Source organism: Chironomus tepperi, unplaced genomic scaffold (assembly GCF_022539635.2).
Source record: "Chironomus tepperi strain 1889 unplaced genomic scaffold, CSIRO-AGI_Ctep_v1 contig_419, whole genome shotgun sequence".
Taxonomy (NCBI): Eukaryota; Metazoa; Arthropoda; class Insecta; order Diptera; family Chironomidae; genus Chironomus; species Chironomus tepperi.
In genome coordinates this window covers 121,558-141,763 of record NW_027226541.1, presented here as the reverse complement: position 1 = coordinate 141,763, position 20,206 = coordinate 121,558, and the positions used below count along the sequence as shown (strand labels likewise).

At 32.6% G+C, this 20,206-nt stretch overlaps 2 protein-coding genes across 3 annotated transcripts in view; one reads left to right on the top strand and one right to left on the bottom strand.

Annotated features, from left to right (window-relative positions):
* Positions 1–20,206, top strand: part of Ten-m (teneurin transmembrane protein Ten-m) — a 175,220-nt gene that overhangs the window by 64,883 nt on the left and 90,131 nt on the right. The gene's annotated exons all lie outside the window — the stretch shown is intronic.
* LOC139097272 (uncharacterized) lies at positions 1,355–11,197 on the bottom strand. Its single transcript, XM_070649063.1, has 3 exons — positions 11,188–11,197; positions 1,730–2,012; positions 1,355–1,526 (listed from the first exon to the last, which is right to left on the bottom strand). Exons 1-3 carry the CDS (start codon positions 11,195–11,197, stop codon positions 1,355–1,357), a joined length of 465 nt encoding a protein of 154 aa, XP_070505164.1.

The following is a 20,206-nucleotide window of genomic DNA, read 5'->3' as shown; positions in this document are numbered from 1 at the left end:
ACAAATTCAGATATTTCTATGTTTTTTGAAGAATAACAGAATTGGTTGTGGCCAGTAACAGAGTCAGATGAAAGGTCTTTTGTAATAACCTAGGCTCCTAGTCGGAGAATTGTTCCAGTAAGTAAGTAAGTAACAGAGTTGGATGATATTGTGGATGTGAATTCACTAAAGTCTGTAGTACAAATATCTAGTTAAACCACTTGCAGTGGAGTTATTCAAACTTTAGAGACAAACGTGTTCAAAAATGCTGAAATAATCCGTTGACATGAATTGATTGTTAAATTACAAATCTATTGCATCTTTTAGAGAATTTGATACTTATTTGCATCATACTTTGTCTAAAGCATAAATGACAGGATTCTGGCAGCCAGACTGCATTAAAATTCAATCGGACTACAAAACTCAACTCCAATAGAGTCAAAAATTCATTGAAATTGAACTTCAAATTAGAATTCTGCTTACTCTGATCCAAAGTACGGCCTTAATCAGCCATTGATGTTCTCCCTTGCTCCTCAACTCTTGGATCTGTTTAAATCCACATTTAGATACCAAATTCAAATTATTCGAGTGCTATTTCCTACAATTGTCATCAAATAACATCTCTAAATTCCCATAAAAAGCAATTCATCCTCAAATCTCATCCACAATTCAAATTCACCCTTTCAACTAAATTCACATCACACACCGCGATTCTCACAAACAGCTCCAAGGCTCCTTTTTATGTAAATCATCCTCATTACCTCAAACATTCAACTCACATCCTTCAAGGCAATTAATTTTCCATCCCTTGCTGTAACAGCCAACAAACTTTATATCCAAAAAACCCTTTTTTGTCAGTTCCTTAACATCAGCACTCGAGCTGCTTGTAATTTGACTTTGATTTTCCATTCATTGTCATCATTTCCATCCTTCATACTCGAGTTTCCCCTTTTTTTGTCGTCGTGTCACAGATGCGCCACATTTTTGTTGTTGTTGCTGCTTCCATTTCGTTTGTTGTTTTTATTAATCAGACACATCCAGGTTTTATGCTTACTTGATTTTTTTTTTTGAGGTTATTTAAAGTTTTGACTTGTTTTTTTTTGAGGTTGTTGTGGTCGGGGATGAACATTCTTTTTTTTGGATATGCTGTAGCTTCTTTTTTTTTGGTGATTATTTGAGCATAAATCTAGGTTATGGTGATGAAGATGGTCGGTGGAAATGGAAATGTGGGAGATTCATAAGTTTTGGAATTGGAACTGCCATCAAAATGTTTTACATTTGTGGATTCATTTTAAGTTTGTGGAAATGATGAGGAACTGCTTGAGAAGATTGAATGGCGGACTTAAGTCGACTCAACGTCATACGAAATTTGAGTCTATGGGCGACCGTTGTATGACTTTGGACCGTTGGAACTGACGGAACTGGCGGAACTGACGGAACTGACGAAACTGACGGAACTGACGGAACTGACGGAACTGACGGAACTGACGGAACTGACGGAACTGACGGAACTGACGGAACTGACGGAACTGACGGAACTGACGGAACTGACGGAACTGACAGAACTGACGGAACTGACGGAACTGACGGAACTGACGGAACTGACGGAACTGACGGAACTGACGGAACTGACGGAACTGACGGAACTGACGGAACTGACAGAACTGACGGAACTGACAGAACTGACGGAACTGACGGAACTGACGGAACTGACGGAACTGACGGAACTGACGGAACTGACAGAACTGACGGAACTGACGGAACTGACGGAACTGACGGAACTGACAGAACTGACGGAACTGACGGAACTGACGGAACTGACGGAACTGACGGAACTGACGGAACTGACAGAACTGACGGAACTGACGGAACTGACGGAACTGACGGAACTGACGGAACTGACGGAACTGACGGAACTGACGGAACTGACGGAACTGACGGAACTGACAGAACTGACGGAACTGACAGAACTGACGGAACTGACGGAACTGACGGAACTGACGGAACTGACGGAACTGACGGAACTGACAGAACTGACGGAACTGACGGAACTGACGGAACTGACAGAACTGACGGAACTGACGGAACTGACGGAACTGACGGAACTGACGGAACTGACAGAACTGACGGAACTGACGGAACTGACGGAACTGACGGAACTGACGGAACTGACGGAACTGACGGAACTGACGGAACTGACGGAGCTGACGGAACTGACCGGTACCGACATGTAAACTTTAGGACAATTTTTGTCAATTTTGTTACTTTTTTGTCATTGTTCCTTACTTGATACATACCTAGAGGCATACATTAAGTACCTCCCCATACCAGAAACCTTACGTTCCCAGGAACTACCCCATAGTTCCATAGACAGACCCAAAACCTTCTCAAAATCACAAAATTCTCAATATCCATCCATGTTCCTCAATCTTCTTCATATTCTCGTCTATATATGTTCGGCATATGCTCAATCAATTGTCAATCTATAAGAAAGTCAGCATGTTTTCATCACATTGAATAATGAAGCCTTCGAGACTTGAACAGACAACAATCTTTGTTTGCTTGCTTCTTGCTGCTTGCTGTTCCTTGTCTGTAGGAACAGATTGTTGTCAAAATGTCAATCACGTTCGACGGAAATTTGAGTTCTTTTTTGTGCAGATTTTACATCCAAAAAAATATGCTCAAAATAAACAAATTTAAGTCGCAGCAGTCATTGAAGATTTCGTCATCTCGGCAACATCCCCGACTGGGTCGACTCAATTTCCAATTAATTTACAAAATAAGCAAAACAAAACCGGCTGTAAAAAGAGTTGCGTTCCCTCGTCATTGAAATAAGATATCCGAAGTTGGAACTATAATATTACAATTTGGGAATCTATTGGGAATTTACTCACTCGATTCCGTTTCTCTCTCTTTTGATGACTTTTTAAAATGAAACAAATACGATGTTGAAAGATTTTTTCGTTTGTTCGTTCGACGTTTAGTGCCCCCGGGTGATGTATGAATTGATGTGGATTTTAGAAGGGTTTCGTGTAGATTTTTTGAATACTTTAAAGATTTTTTTATCTAGGTAGAATTGTGTCTTCTCGGCAAAATTGTGTCATCCTGGTGAAATTGCATCATCTCAGAAAATTTTTGCTATTACTGAAAGAACTTAAAATTGTAGAAAAATTTGAAATTTTTGTGAAATTAAGTCATCTCGGAAATATTTTGTCATCTTAGAATAATTGTGTTATCTAAGAAATATTTTTCAATTTTGAATTGATTTTGTCATTTAGAAACAATTTTAAATGTTCACAAAATTGTGTCATATTGGAAATATTTTGTCACCTAGAAATAATTGTGTCCTTTCAGTAATTTTCTATTAATTAAGAAATTTGTGTTATCTTAACCAAAATTTTGTGTCATCTTGGATAATTTATGTCATCTCAGATAGATTTTGTCTTTTAGGAAAAGTTGTGTCAACTCAGAAATATTTAGTAATCTTTAACAATTTTTGTCATCTTAAGAAACGTTTTGAATTCTCAGAAAATGTTATTATCTCGGAAGTTTTTTTTTTGTCATCTAAGAAAAATTTAGTCATCTCGGACAATTTTTGATACATTGAGAAAATTTTATCATTTCAAAATTATTTGATCATCTAAGATATTTACAGTCATTTAAGATATGTTTTGTCATCTTGGAAAATTTGAGTATCTGAGAAAAATTGTGTCATCTAGGAAAATTTCTTAAATCTCAGAAATATTTAAAAAAATATATATTTTGGAGTCTTTAATAAATTTTGTCATATTTTAATGTTTCCTATTTTTGGAAAAATTGTGTTTGCTAGGATAAATTTGGTCTCCTAAGGATAAATGTGTCGTCTCAGAAAAATTGCGTATTCTCGGATAAAAATTGTCATTTCAAACAAATTTTTTCATCTCAGATAATTTTTATAATTTTGTAAAAATTGTATCAATAAGGAAAATTTATGTCATCTCAGAAAAAATTGTCATCTAGGAAAAAATTCCACCATCTCAGTAAAATTTCTCCATCTCGGGTTAATTTCTCTCAATTTATGTTCCGATTCTTCTTAATGCACCTCTCGGGACGTGAAAAAACGAAAAACGAATGAATTCAAGTATTAAATTTGTTTTGAATGACGTTGAAGGGATTTTAGTCTCTTTTTTCTGTTCTGATGCGCACCAATAACAACAGCAGCAGTAACAGCAGTAATAACAATAAGAGCAACAGCAACAATGAAGCTGAAATATTTATTCATAGAAAATTCTTGTTGATTCGAGTCGTAACTGTAAATGATCCGTTGAATTAACAAAAAAATAAGCTAAATGACTGAAAATCAAGTCAAAATCCATCGCATGTGCTGTATAAAAAAAAAATAATAAAAATGAAATTTTATCAGTCGAATTAGTCCATATTGTCGAGGATGCTTCTGTTCAGGTCGCGTGACTTACTTCCAACATTTATTTCAATCATTAAAGATTCTTATCACTTTTAATATTCAATTGCATCACATTAAAGCCAATGGAATTAAATCTGACGATGACACACGTTCACTATTGTCATTATGGATATTCTGTTAGGGGTTCGGGACTGTGCATGATAGTTTGTATTACATGAGGGGTCTTAGTGAGACATGTGAGAGGTGTAATCAAATGAATTTGTGAACAGCTTGTAACATAATTTAGGATTTTTTTATTTATAGATTTAAATTAGTTTTTTTTGAAGGTTATGTCATCTTGGAAACATATTGTCATCTTGGAATGATTGTGTCATCTTGGAAAAAATGTGTCATCTTGGAATGATTGTGTCTTCTCGGTAATAAATTTGATCATCTCAGTAAGGAGACTGTATTTTCTCATCGGCTCATGGTTCTGTCATTTTAAAATTAATTTGGTCATTTTGGACAGAATTTTTTTAATGTTTTGAAAAGAACATTTTGCGTCATTTCGGTAGGTTTTGTTATCTTGGTACAGTTTTGGTGAATTTGGTACAAAATTGATCATTTTAATTAAGGGGCATTTTATTATCTTGGAAATAAATTTGCCTTATTCGTGGTTTCTGAGTTAATTCTTAATTGATAATCTCAGTAGGTTCTGTTTTCTCGATATACATTTGGTAATTTTGGATTTAATTTGGACATCTCGGCTTAACATGTTTTCAAAATGACAAAAGAAATTTGATTAATTCAGTAAACTATGTCAATTTAGTCTGCAATTGGTCATTTTTAACCACAATTTAGTATTCTCGGTAAATTTTGTCATCTTGTTACACATTATGTCATCTTGAAATTAATTACATCACCTCGGTAAATCTTGTCATCTCAGAATAAATTTGGTCATCTAGGAACTAAATTAACTATCTCGGTAAATTCTATTATTTTTGTGAACATTTTATCACCTTGAACTTAGTTTTGTTATCTCGGCTTTTAGTCATCTCAGTATACATTTTGTCATATTCAACTTAATTTGCTCATCATGATCAAGAAAAGTTGCGTTATCTTGGTTATAATTTGGTCATCTCGATAGACTTTATCACCTCAGAAGCAACTTTAAGATTTTTTTTGCAGTTTTTTGCGAAATAATTTCAAAATTTAACCTAAAAATTCCTCCCAACTAATTCAGAGCATCCATCCAAAAAATGTCTCTAAATCCTTCTATTTTATCAAATGATTTCAATCAAAGTCATTTAATTCCACAGTCAGTACTTATCCATCTGTTTGTTCTCGTCAATGTAAATAAGTCCATCCATACATGAATATATGTTATTTAATGTATTTTCTTATCAATCTTCCTGTTCTTTATGGAATCTCTGCAATTTTAATCTCTTTTGTTACCCTTAGACATGTGCATGTATATGTGACTCAGGTTCCCTCTTCGTGCTGTGTCTTCATATTGTTGAAAGAACAGTTTAAAGGCGCAAATCTGATTGATGCAAAAAAAGGGGACAAAAAAGAAGGAACAAGAAGAAGGGAAAGTAAAGAAATGAAGCAGATTTTCGTGCTCATCGATGATGAGCTCATGGGATTTCGTCCCCTCGGTAAAAATAATTTTCATTCATTGAATTTCATCCTGAATAAAAAAAAGAGATTTTCAAGTCTTGATAGCTTTCAAAGTGTTTTATGTGCAGTTTGTCGCTAGTTCCTTTTTTGATTTATTTCTTTTTTTTTCTCCTTTTTTTTTGGTGAAATTTGAGAATGCAAATTTGCTTCCTTTTGAGAATTGTAAATCTTTTCTCAATTTTTGAGGTGAGATTCTTGTTGTGGAACCAGAAAAATTTGCATCATTTTTTTCTTTTTTGCTTTTTTGGGGGAATTTTAATCGATTTTTAAATTGCTTTTGAAGAATAAAAATGTTGAAAAAAGTTTTGAAAAGGTTATTGAGAGGGTTTTGGGATTGAAAAGTCAAATATTATTCATGAATTTAAATTGTTGTAATTGAGACAGATCTGAGATGAAAAAATGTTTTTGCCGAGATGGTAGAATTTGTTTACCGTGATGACAAAATATGATTATTAATTAATTTCAAGATGGTCAAACTTATTCCGAGAAGACAATATCTACTGAGTTGACTAAATTAGATCCAAGAAGACCTAATTAAGTCCAATATGATCAATTGATTACTGACATGACAAAAGACAATCTACTGAGATAACCAAATTAAGTAGCATATGACCAAATGTGTACCAAGAGGATAGAATCAACTAAGATGACCAAACTAAATCTAAGATGACCAAATTAGTTCTGAAATATCAGAATCTATTGAGCTGAATAAATTGTATTCAAACGATTAATAATTATCTTAGCTGAGAAGATTAAATTAGATCCGAGATGAACAAATGTATTCTGAGAAGACAGAATGTTTCTGAGATGACAGAACTTCTGAGATGACATAATTTCTGAGATGACAGAACTTCTGAGATGACATAATTTCTAAGATGACAAAATGTTTAATATAATAGAATATGTTTACTAAGATAATCGAACTCGACTAGATGATAAAACTTATTTGCCGAGATGACAGAATAATATTTCCGAGATGACATAATAATTTTACCTAGATGACAGAACTGATTTCTTCAAAACACCACAAAATTTCTAAAATATCACAAAATTCTCTCCTTTTAATCATCCATAACCATAAAGTCTTCATTCAATTTTCATCCATTGAACATTACTAAACCCTCTCAAAATCTCCTCCCAACCATCATGCCATGTCTCAAAAGAATTCTTTAAAGGCTTTATTCCATCCGTCCCATCCCCTTAATGACGAGTGAAAATCGAGTGACAATTAATTTCAGTTTTTTTTTATTCCTCAAAAATTGCAATTTTATTCCATAAATCTTTCAGCACATACAGGCAGGCAGGCAGGCACAGACACAACAACAAAAAGGGACGTCGGTCGAGGCGCATAAAAATTTTCCTCTTGACTGACTTTATTTCCACCCAAAAATCGACTTTTATGAATGAATGGCTTTTGTTGTTGTTGTTGTCGCAGTTGCTGCTGCTGCTGATTTTCGAGCAGTTTGCGTGATCAAAATACAGAAATAAGATACACAATTTTTACAGTTCCGAGAAGGATAAATTTTTGCTAGCAATTAAAAGAAAATTTTTTTCGTTGAGAATTTTAAAAAAGTTTTGCTTTTTTTTTTGGGATTCTCGCGAGTTTTTTTTTGTGTTTGTGGATGTAAAAAAGTCATTGAACTGAATAAAATAAACAAATGAAAATTTGGATGAATTTTTAAGACGTTTTTTTGGAGTTGAAGGAATTGCTTTGGGACAATTTTAATATTGTTGATTTGTAAGGAGTTTATTCAGATTTGGGACATTTATTTTGGAATATTTTATGATAAATGGCTTCATAAGGGGACTTAGATGACCAAATCAATCCTTAGATGACTAAATCTGTCCTAAAGTGATCAAATTTCTACCTAGAAGACTAAACTTGTTTCAAGTTAACTAAATTCTTGCCAAAAGGACTAAATCTGGTCCGAAATGACATCATTTATTCCAAGATGACTGAATTTGTTTCTCAAGATGACTGAATTTGTTTCTCAAGATGACTGAATTTGTTTCTCAAGATGACTTAATCTTGGCCCAAGATTGCTAAATTTATTCCAAGATGACTAAAACTGTTCTAAGGTGACCAAATTTATCCCAAGAAGAACAAATTTTTTTAAATATGACTAAATATGCACCTCAAGATGACTAAATTGGTACTAAAGTGACAAAATCAGTACCAAGATGATCAAATTTTCGCCAAGATTCATAAACCAAGATGACAAAATCTGTTCCTCAAGACGACCAAATATGCCCCAAGATGACCAAATCTCTCCTAATTTTACTAAATCTATTAAACAACTCAAATTGTCACCAAGATGACATAAAAATATCAATTTAGCCTCAATTTCCATTATTGAAATATCTCGATTGAATAATTAGCATAAAATTTCCCATAAATCCCCTAAAATGTATCAAAAAAAATAATAGAAATTCATGCACAAATGTTCATAAATAAATCATTATTTCATCCTAATCGTCATCATCACCCAAAAAGTCAACTTATTCTTAAATTAACAAAAAAAAGAAGAAAAAAAAGAGGAAAAAAATTCATTAAAAAGTGACTTGCTGAAGATTATCAAGTTCAGGTCCTTGTTAATTCAAATGTTGATTCTAATTTTCATTCAGGATAATAAGAATAGGAAAGAAAAAAAAAATAAAATTTATAGCATGTGATTTACACATTGTTTCGACTCTCAATTCCTGCAACTTCATCTCTTCTGCATTCATTTTTCCTCCTTTTTTCTGTGTTTCTGTGTGACTTGTTTTGAAGGTACGATAAGGTTGTGTATGTAGTTTGTCTGAATTCATTAAGAGCATCTTTTTTTTAAAAAAATCCGAGATGATGCAATTTTGACCGAGATGATAAAACTTTTTACCGAGAAGATATAATCATTTATTAAAAGGATAAATTTAAGTTCTGAGAAGATACATTTTTGTTACGAAAAGATGGAATTTTGTACCAAGAGGATGGAATTTTGTAACCGAGAAGATGAATTTTTGTAACCGAGATGATGCAGTATTTTACTAAATATATGCATTTTCTTTACCAAGATGATGGAGCTATTTACTGAAAAAATGCAACTTCTTACTGAGAAGATCCAATTTGTTCTGAAAATATGAAAATTTTTTTATCAAAAAGTTTCAATTTTTTTGCTAAAACATTTCCCAGATAACACACTTTTCCGAGATGACAAAATTTTTACCGAGATGATGAAATTAATTTGCTAAAATTTTAAATTTTTTACTAAATTTTTTCTAACAAGACACAGTTTTTTGATAAAATGCATTTTTACCGAAAGATTGGAATTTTCCCGAGAGGATGGAATTTTTCCGAGTGGACGAAATTTTTCCAAGAGGATGTATTTTTTCTGAGGTGACAGTTTTTTCAAAGTGTGAAAACATTCCAATTTTTATTTTTTCTTCTTCCAAGATGACATAAATTTTCCGACAGGATGAAATTTTTCCGAGATGACTAAATTTTTCCAAAAATTACAAAATTCTACAAAAATGTTCTAAAGTGCGCCTTAATCTTCAATCTAACATTTAAATCCTCATTTAAACTAGCATTTTTTGCAACAATTTAATAGACATACAAAAAATAAAATAAAAAAAGTAGAAAATAAATGAAAAGAGAAAATAACAAGCTATAAGCAACCCCTTGTTTTTGTTGTTCCTGTATATTAAATTCATATAGCTGCAATCCCTCCAAAATAATACAAAAAAAAAAAAATACAGCAAGGCACGGAAAGAATAATAAATAAAAATACAAATGAGAATGGAAACAATTTCTAATTATAAACACACAATCGAGTGTCCCCTACCCAACTTCAGTTCTGTTCCTTAATTCCTTAGTTCCTTGCCAAAAAAACAGAACAGAACGGAGAAAAATGAGAAAAATATAAAAAATAATCGCTGCGACCTGAATGAACATGAAGTAACAAAAAATCACACATAAATGAATTTGAAAATGTTTTGGGGTAGGCAGGGGGGTACCCAGGGGTTAGGTGACCCCTCCCCCAAATTATGACAAAAATTCCAAATTTTTTCCCTCAAAAAATCCAAAAAAATCGAGAAAAAATCTCAAAAATTATTGAGGGGTTTTACCCCTGACCCCCAAATTCAACCCCAACCCTCCCCCACTCCCCCCTATCCTATACTCAGCATTAATCGTAGGAAGTCAATTCGTTCAGTAAATGAATGCATTTAGTGAACATTAAGCAAAATTTCCGGCTTCAATTTTTCTCTCTTTCTGTGCCTGACTGTTTTTTGGGTGCTGTTGTGGACACAAACATTTGTGCTTGTTGTTGAATATTCAAATTGACTTTTTCTTGGTGCTGAATTTTTATCGTGAAAATTTTTGGATGAATTATGATTTTGCGGATAATTTTTGAGGTGAATTTAATGAAGAATTATGATTTTTTGGGCTTGATAAAGTGGTTAATGGGGAATAATGTTGTTGAATTTGGTGTTTTTTGAAGGTTAAGGGAAGGATATTGATCACCGAGATGATGGAATTTTTGTTCTGAAATGACTAAATTTGTATTCTGAAATGACAAAATTTGTATTCTGAGATGACCAAATTTACATTCTAAACTTACTTAATCTTCTACCGAGAATGTTTAATTTAACATTGATAAAAATTATTTTCTTACCGAGATGACTCAACTTCGTTTCCAAGGTGAATTAAATTCTTGCCGAGATGGTGATATTTGTTCCCAAGAGTATCCATTTATTAGCAGAGATAACCAGTTATTTGCCAAAATGATCACTTTTTTTTCCAAAATGATTGACTCTTTTCCGGGTTGACCAAATGGTTACTGAGATGACTAAGTATTTTTCAAGATAAACAATTTACTCCCCTGCTGATCAATTTATTTCTTAGATGATCAATTTCTTCCCAAAATTATTTACTTTGATGACCTTTTTTAATGGAATGAAAAATTATTTGCAAAAATTTATAAACCGATATAGACAAATTTGTATTCCGAAATGACGAATTTGCATACCGAGATGACCAAATTTGCATACCGAGATGACCAAATTTGCATACCGAGATGACCAAATTTGTATACCGAGATGACACAAATGCATTAAATTATTCAAAAAATCCCATTTTAAATCTCAATTCATGACCAATAATCACTCACCATCCCCCATATTCTATTAACCCCACAACCACTCTTCATATCTATTCATATAAACCCTAAAATCCCCTACATCACTCAACTTGCCTTAATCTCATATCAATTTCTCTCATATCAAAAAAAGTAAATCGTGTCAAACAGAAATGGATTTGCATTTACTTATCATAGCATACTTGCATCCCCCTTTTATATTTTTAACCATTCTCGTTAATTCCTCCTTGCTTATGTAAATTTTTCCTCGATTTAATGACACTCGACTCACTTGATACTGCCTGCCTGCATGCTGTACATGGATGGAATAATGGAATGGAAAGAAAGTTAATGCTGCAAATATAATTTGTCATTCTCGAATGTATTTTTGGGTTCTTAGAGTGAAATTAGAATGAAAAATGATTGGAATTGTGTTCAAGGACATGGACAGGCACAGGGACAAGAACAAGCACAAAAAAGTGGAAAAATTAATTGGATTGAAATGAAATAATTGCAAATCATTGTAAGATTTAATCGAAAATAGTTTTGTTTGTAGACGTTCAAGGAGGTCATTGTAATTTGAAGTTCATTAATAGGATGTGAAAGGTTTTCCGAGGGGATTTAATTTTATTATTTTTGGAGAAATTGGATTAAAATCACTTCAGAATTGATTTGTAAAGACTTGATGAGATTGTCTAAGTATTCATTGAGAATTAGTGAAATTTTATTATCTTGGAAAAATTTGTCATCTTGGTAACATATTCTGTCATCTCGGTAACATATTCTGTCATTTCGGTAAATAATTGGTCATCTCGGTAAAAATTTGATCATCTCGGATAAGAATCAATCATCTCGGATAATAAGTGGTCACCTCAATAAATGATTTGTTATCTCAAATTATAAATTTGGTCAACTCGATTTTCCAATTTGATCTTCTCCAAATCTAACTTGATATTTTAAGTTTGCAAATTAAATCTTTTCAGAATTCAAATTTAATCTTCTCAGAATGCACAATTTGATGTTCTTAGAATTCAAGTTTGGTCCTCTCGGTATGCAGAATAGGTCTTCTCAAAATCTAAGTTTGTTCTTCTCAAAAACCAAGTCTTCTCAGATTCAATTGGTCTTCTCAGAAATCAAATTTGGTCATCTCGGAATACATCAAAAATTCAGATTGAATTCTAAAATCAATTTATTAACTCAGTACATCAAAATACCCCTAAAAATATCAACAAATCTTATCCAATCAACTGTATAAAAATCAATAAAAATCTCCCAACATTATCCACAACATTTATCAACATTAGAATCCCTAAATTCACTCAAATACTCGAGTTTATTGTGTAAATATTCAATTTTTATGGATTTACATTCTCAATTTCCACACCCAAAAAGTAGGAAAAAGGGGAAAAATTGTGATGAAATTGATAAAAATTTGTTTGCAGCACGACAAATTAATGATGCCAAAAAGAAATGCAGCAGCAGCAGCAGCTTATCGCAACATGCAACAACTCCCACACATTTTTCAGTTCCTCTTTGTTCCTCTCGCCCACCCAACGTGCATGCCTTCAACCTGTCATAATTATTGTTTAAGCCCACTCATAACATTCCGATGTCTGCGAGACTGTTTACTGCTCCGATTTTTGTTTTTATTACACTTTTTATGTGTATCATTCTTTGCTGCTGCTGCTGCTTCATGTGCGATGCTTAATGCTCGCGAATGCCGCAAATCCGTAAACAATTTTATTCATTTTTATTAAAGATTTTATTTAAATATAAACATTGGAATTTGCATTTTATGAATGGGATTGAAATACTTGAAAAAATTCACTTTTGATTACCAAGATGATCGAATTTTTGTTCCGAGATGACCGAATTAGTATACCAAGAAGACCAAATGTACATTCTGAGTAGAAAAAAAAAAATAAACATTAGCATTGCAGACCTTAAGGTCCATAGCTGCGCGTTTATATGCGTTTCATGGCTATTGGGAGTTTAACGAGGGAGGATTCGCCAGATCTCTCGCTCAAACCTAGACCTACAGTTTATAGTGGAATCCGAACCACTTCTTTGATGACATTACTGCCTGTAGCCTTCAAAGGGAGGCTGTGAGCCGCGTTTCCACTACATATGATTCGAAAAAGGACATGTGAAAAATTTCCCATGCCGAGTCTCGAACCCATGATCGCTAGATCGGTGTTGCAATAATTATGTACCGAAGTACTAAACCATTCCGCCACCGAGCCACCTCGACTCACCATACATTCTGAGTAGACCCAATTTATATTCTGAGTAGACCTAATTTGCATTCTGTGTATTCTGAAATGACTAAATTAGCAATTTGAGAAGACTCAATTTGCAAACCAAGAATATCAAGCTAACATTCTGAGAAGATCAAGTTTAAAAACCGAGATATACCCAATTTTTATTCTGATGAGACCAAGTTTACATACCAAGATAAAAATTTTGTAAATTAAAATGACCAAATTTTCAAACTGAGAAGACCTAATTTGTCTACCAAGATGACCAATTTTATATCAAGATGACTAATTTCTTTTCCAAGATGATCAATTTTTTCTAAAATGACCAATTTTTTTTTACTGAGAAGACCAATTATTTACCGAGAGGACAAAAAATATCCGAGATGACCGAATTAAATTTTTTTTAAAATTTTTATTTAAAATATTAGAAGATTAAAATTATTGATTTTTGTTCCAAAAATTAGTCATTTAACAACTAATCTCACCAAAATGAAATCAACTTCATATTCCATAAAAATCCGACTTTAGTTCCATAAATAGACACAAAAAGACTTAAAAAGACAAAAAAGCGATTAAAATAATTAAAAAAGTCAATTTAGATCCAATAAAAAATCAACTCTTTCCATCACACAGCACAGCACAAGCACAAGCAAAGCTCTAGATCATGTCCATGTCCATCATGTAAAAAACAACAATTTTAATTGAAAATTATTAATATTTAATAAATTAAAATACAAATCATGATTCATGAAATTCTGAGAAAAATTCAAGCTTAATTCCATTTTTTTATGGCTTGACCACACGTTTCGCTATGTTCTATTCTGCGGTAGAGAATTCCAATTCTCGGTCTAGTATTTATTCATTTATTTACTTACTTATTTTTTTATTATCATCTCGTAAAATTCTTCAATTTTTTTTTCTTATTTTTATTTCATTTTTGCTTATTTCACAACAATTCAAAAAGATAATTAATTTTTAATTCTCATTCTGAGTTTTTTTTTCTGTTCTGAGCTGGGATTTTGGAAGTCAAGTTTGGTGCTGATTGAGCAGTTTGGGCGGAACTGAACTTATTCAAATTTGACCTTTTAAACAATTTGAAATTGATCAAAAAATCGTTAAAAAATTTGAATTTTTAAAAACCGTTGAAATTTTGAAGAATTTAAAAAAAATTTTAAATTTGGAAAAAGCCTTTGAAAATTTTGAAATTTCAAATAAAAACCGTTAAATGTTTGAATTTTCTAAAACTGTTAAAAAATTAAATTTTTGAAAACCGTTAAAATTTTTGAATTATTGAAAACCGTTGAAGATTTGATATTTTGAAATTTAAAATTTGGAATATTTGGGAATTTTTTTTTTCAAATTTAAAAAATCGTTAAAATTTCAAACGCAAAAATACCATTAAATATTTAAATTTTAAAATTCAAATTCGAAAAATCCGTTATAATTTAAAATTTTGAAGTATCGTTAAAAATTCAAATTCAAAAATTCCGTTAAAAATTCAAATTTTAAAATTCCGTTAAAAATTCAAATTTTAAAAATCTTCTTAAAATTCAAATTCAGAAAATCCGTTTAAAATTCAAATTTCAAAAATTCGTTAAAAATTCAAATGCAAAAAATTCGTAAAAATTCAAATTCTAATTATCCGTTAAAAATTCATTAAAAATTCAAATTTTAAAAATTCGGTAAAAATTCAAATTCAAAAAATTCGTTAAAAATTCAAATTTTAAAAATTCGGTAAAAATTCAAATTCAAAAAATTCGTTAAAAATTCAAATTTGAAATTTCGGCTAAAAATTTAAATTTTCTAAAAATCGTTAAAAAATTTAAATTTTAAAAATCCGTTAAAAATCAAAATTCTAAAAATACATTCAAAAATTCCATAAAAATGCGCTCCAATCCCTAACCTTAATTTCTCACTTCAAATGACTTAATTCTCAACTCTCCGAGCAACAACAACATCACCATTCTGTCTACTGTACGTACGCTCCAAATAAAATGAGAATAAAAAAAAGAAGCTGAACAAAATTAATTAATTCGCTTTTATTGTTTTACTCTCTTTTTAATTTCTTGTTTTGTGCCTTCTTTTGTTGTTTATTTCGATTACTTGCTTACTGCTTACTGCTTACTGCCTTTCGTCTCTCCCTGTGTGTACTTCCAATTCACAAGCATCCAAGGTTCTTTATTACCGTCAGAAAAAAATATTATGACTGTTCAGGGGCTTCATATTTACTTATTCTGACTGTTCATTAGGAAAATTCTCGCTAGATTTTTTGAATTTGATTATAAAATTAAGGCTTTTTACTTTTTACTTTTTTTTTTTTGCTGAGAAATTGTTTAATTGACTATGAAGCAGTTGATTAAGGAAAAACTTTCGTGTTAATGAGCTTATTGGAATGGAAAAAAAAGGATTTTTTTAATTTTTTGATAAATTTTGAGTTTTTGAGTGTCTTGGGGGGTAATTCGCTTGTAATGTAACTTTTCTAGCACCTGCATACCCCATCAAGATTGTTTTGCAACATGTGGCTGACATAAATTTGAAATGGAATTTTATACGAAATCAATTAGTAAAATTACTCAACTAATCCAGTGTAGCTCAAACTGTGTGTCATGTCACACTAATGTTGTCCAACCTATATGTCATGTCACATTAATGTTGTCTTAACTGTGTGTCATGTCATACTAATGTTGTCCAAGCTGTGTGTCATGTCACACTAATGTTGCCTAAGTTGTGTGCCAAAAAAAAATTAACATTAGCTTTGCAGACCTTAAGGTCCATAGCTGCGCGTTTATATGCGTTAAGTTGTGTGCCATGTCACATTAATGTTGTCCCAATCTGTGTGTCATGTCACATTGATGTTGCCCAAACTTTGCGTCATGTCACACTAATTCTGTCTATACTGTGTGTCATGTCACATTGTTCAAATTGTGTGTCATGTCACACTGATGTTGTACAAAGTTTGTGTCATATCACACAAATGTTATCCAAACTATTTTTCTCTCTGGTGTCTGACGAATGTTGTGTCGCGTATGTGTGTCGCATGTCATATATGTGTCACATGCTTTATGTGATTTTGTATGTAACATACCACCAATGTGTATCATGTCACAAAGCATTTTCTTTCACAAATCAATCTCCTTTCAATTTCCACTAGGGGTGTCGATTACAAATCCCAAGTATTTGGGATTTGGGGTATTTTGTAAGGATTTGGGATACCCCAAATACTTGGGTTTTGTACCCAAGTACTTGTACAAATCTTTACTAAATAGAATTTTTCCCATATTATTATATTTTTTCATATTATTATTTTTTTAGTTCTTCAAAATTTAATTATTCATTAATATTTTCATAAATATTTGGTGAGAAAAATCTAGGGTTTGTCAAGAAAAACTACAGATCGGTATTTTTTTGCCGGTCCGTAATTTTAAGTAAATCATAATGAAAATTCCATTTACGAGACTTTTTTAATTTAGTGTAGGAAAATCCAGACTAAAACTTACAATTTTCCATGAATTTTCACTTTGATATAAGAAATTTGAGGCGAAAAGCCATAACTTTCTAAGATTTTTCAAATTTTTTAAGAAATTGATGGCCAAAATTGCCATTATTATCAATTAAAAACATTAAGATGAAGCTTCACGTTTTCGAGAGTTTCAAAATCTATTTGAGAAAATTCAGGTGAAAATTCGCAGTTTTAAGGATTTTAAACAAGATTTGCAACAGTAAATAACAATATATGGTTAACATTTGACTTGCATCTGGATGCGTTGAACTAAAATCCCAGAAAATGCGCTTATTTATAATGATATTTTGTTCTTATTGAGGATTTGGGATTTGTACAAGTACTTGGGGTCCTGGGATTTGGGTATTTGGGATTTGTACAAATCCTAAAAACCCAAATAATCGACACCCCTAATTTCCACCTCAGTTTGCAATCCTAAGCCTCAAATCCATCCAAAAATCCCAGCAACATAACCTCCAAATGGACATAAAAATCAATTTCATGATGAATAACTATCTGGACCGCCTAATAGTTGTTAAATTTTGATTACAAATTTCTCAAAATAAAAAATAAAACAAACACAAGAAGCATTGAGCTTCCGACAAGAAGACTATAATACATGCTGGTAATGTGAGTGTATTAAGAACAAAAAAAAAGAATAAAATAAAAATCCGACAGCTATAACCATAATATTTAATGGATCTCAGAGAACGATTAAATTTATTCTAACGAACATTCCATTTGCTACTAGATTGGCATAACAAATTTCTTAATTCATGCCTTGATATTCGGCTATATGCTGCCTCTTATAACATGATACATTTTATGATGATATATCTCCATCTCACTCACTTACTCTACCACGTTGAATTTACCTTTTTAGCATTTTTATTAGTTCCACTTCTTCCTTAAAACATTATTCATATGTGGATATACTTCTTACTTCATCTAATTCTTTTAATCTTCGCTTAATGTACTTAAGATTTTTTGAAATATTAAAAGAGGATGTGAAGGATGTGTTTGGTGATTTAGAGCGCATTTTGGGGGGTTAGGGGTGACTTATATGCCCTGATGTGCCTTAGAGCAAGCTCATGTGTCCAAATAATGATTTTCTGCAGCCAAAGTGTGCTATGGCTCAAAAAGGTATGGAAAATACCAGAAACTGTACAAAATACTTGACTTTGGATCAAAGTTAGTAGGAACCTGAGAATCTGACTCCACCAGACTACAATAAGACTCCAAAGACTCCAGCCAATTCAGGTCCAAAGTCAAGTATGATGTGTAGTTTTTGCTTTTACAGTGCAGTCCAGAGTTGAGAATTTATATGGTTTTGTAAAAAAAACTAGAAAATTATCAAGAATTTGTACGGTTTTTGCCTGTGACAGGTGCCTGCATTGCAACTCTGGTGTAGTCTATACTTTTTTTGAGCCATGACACATTTGGGTTCCAAAAAATCTTTGGCTACATACGTAAACTTGTTCTACAGCACACAAATGTGCCGCGGGACACAGTTTGAACAACACTGGGCTGTTTTATGATTATTACTTCGACTAAACTATCTGTAGATTCCGAAAAGAGTTGTAGTCTAGTTTTGATCTTCATCGGCCATGGTGTATTAATGGATCTTTTAGGTCCATTAAGTTAATATTCATAGTCGTTAAGTAACCTTGCGCACTACTAAGGGCGGGCATCTGCTGTATATTTGCCGGAATGCTGCTGTACTTTTCTAACTTGCTGCCCAAACTTAGAAGTGTCCCAATTTTCATCAAAAAGAAGCGTTTCTGGCTTTAGTCTTGAGCAGAGTTGCTCAAATAATGATCCATGATATGCTACTGTATGGCATCCTAGTTTAACATCTTTACCTAGTTATATTCTTGTCTGGGGATCACATGAGTCCATTGTCGGTCATAGAGAACGTCTACAGCCGGTTCTTTCCTTTGAAAACTTCTGTTAGTTCAGTATGTTATGGACATTAGTGGCTCCTTCTATACCAAAGCATCCTGTGGGGTCTATATGCATGTATAGTCCATTTCAATAAGACTACAATCATATCAGACTCATTAAAAGGTTTATCTAGTTCCAACCTGACTTTTACCTCTTTACACTTTTGCCTATCAATCTCTTAAGTCCATTTACTTTTAAAATCACGAATTTTATGTCCAATAACACAATAAATGTCTTTTGATTAACAAGTGACACACCTCAGTCAGCACTGCTTAATTTGAATTTTATACCAATTTGTCTCATTTGATATCCAAAAAAAATAATGACTTGACTTTTTAATTCCATTAAGTTTTTAATCTCCAGTCGCACAAAAGAGACGGAATTTAATTTCTCTATTCAGCCTCGATTAACTGGTTGTGCAGCCAGTTGTCCATGTCATAAATTATATAAAAATGGATGGAAAAAACTGTCACAATAAGCCATAAAGAAATAAATTCAATTAAAGGAAATTTAGCATATGGGAAATGAACTTTTTTTAGTCATGCATGATTATTGCTATTGAAGCTGGGATGGGAACAGATGAAATTAATTAATAAATGAATGGATGCTTCCTTATTAATTTACATTTTTTACAATTCTGCTGCTGATGTGACTTGTGAATGATGCGATTTAAAGTCGGTCAATTTGATGCGCTTCGTCTTCTTTTATGTTCCATTTTGCTGTGCATAATGCTCGGTGCTTTATTAGAGGAATGGAAATTGAATTGAATTTTGCTCGGCTTTTTATGGTTCATGATTGATTCATGAAGTCTATTTTACGGGTCCAATTGAGCATTTGAAGTTCATACTTTAAGATTGAAGACAACTTAACCTCAAAATTTCCAAGAGGATCTCATTTCCAACCGAGAGGATCCAGCTCGACTCGTAATGATCTAACTTTAGCTCGACCCGAGAATATCTAACTTCTAGAGTATTGAATCTCAGCTCGACCCGAGTAGATCAAATCTCAGCTCGACCCGAGAGGATTGAATCTCAGCTCGACCCGAGTAGATCAAATCTCAGCTCGACCCGAGAGGATTGAATCTCAGCTCGACCTTAGAGAATGAAACTTTGGCTCGATCGGAGAAGATCTAATCTTGGCTCGATCCGAGAGGATTGAGTTTCAGCTCAACCCGAGAGAATCTAACTTTCAGCTCGACCGAGAAAATCTAGCTTTCAGCTCGACCCGAGAAGATCTAACTTTCAGCTCGACCCGAGAGGATTCTAACGTTTAGCTCGACCTGAAAGGATCTAACTTGAGCTCGTCCTAAAAAGATCTAACTTTTGGCTCGACCAGAGAAGATTGAAATCCA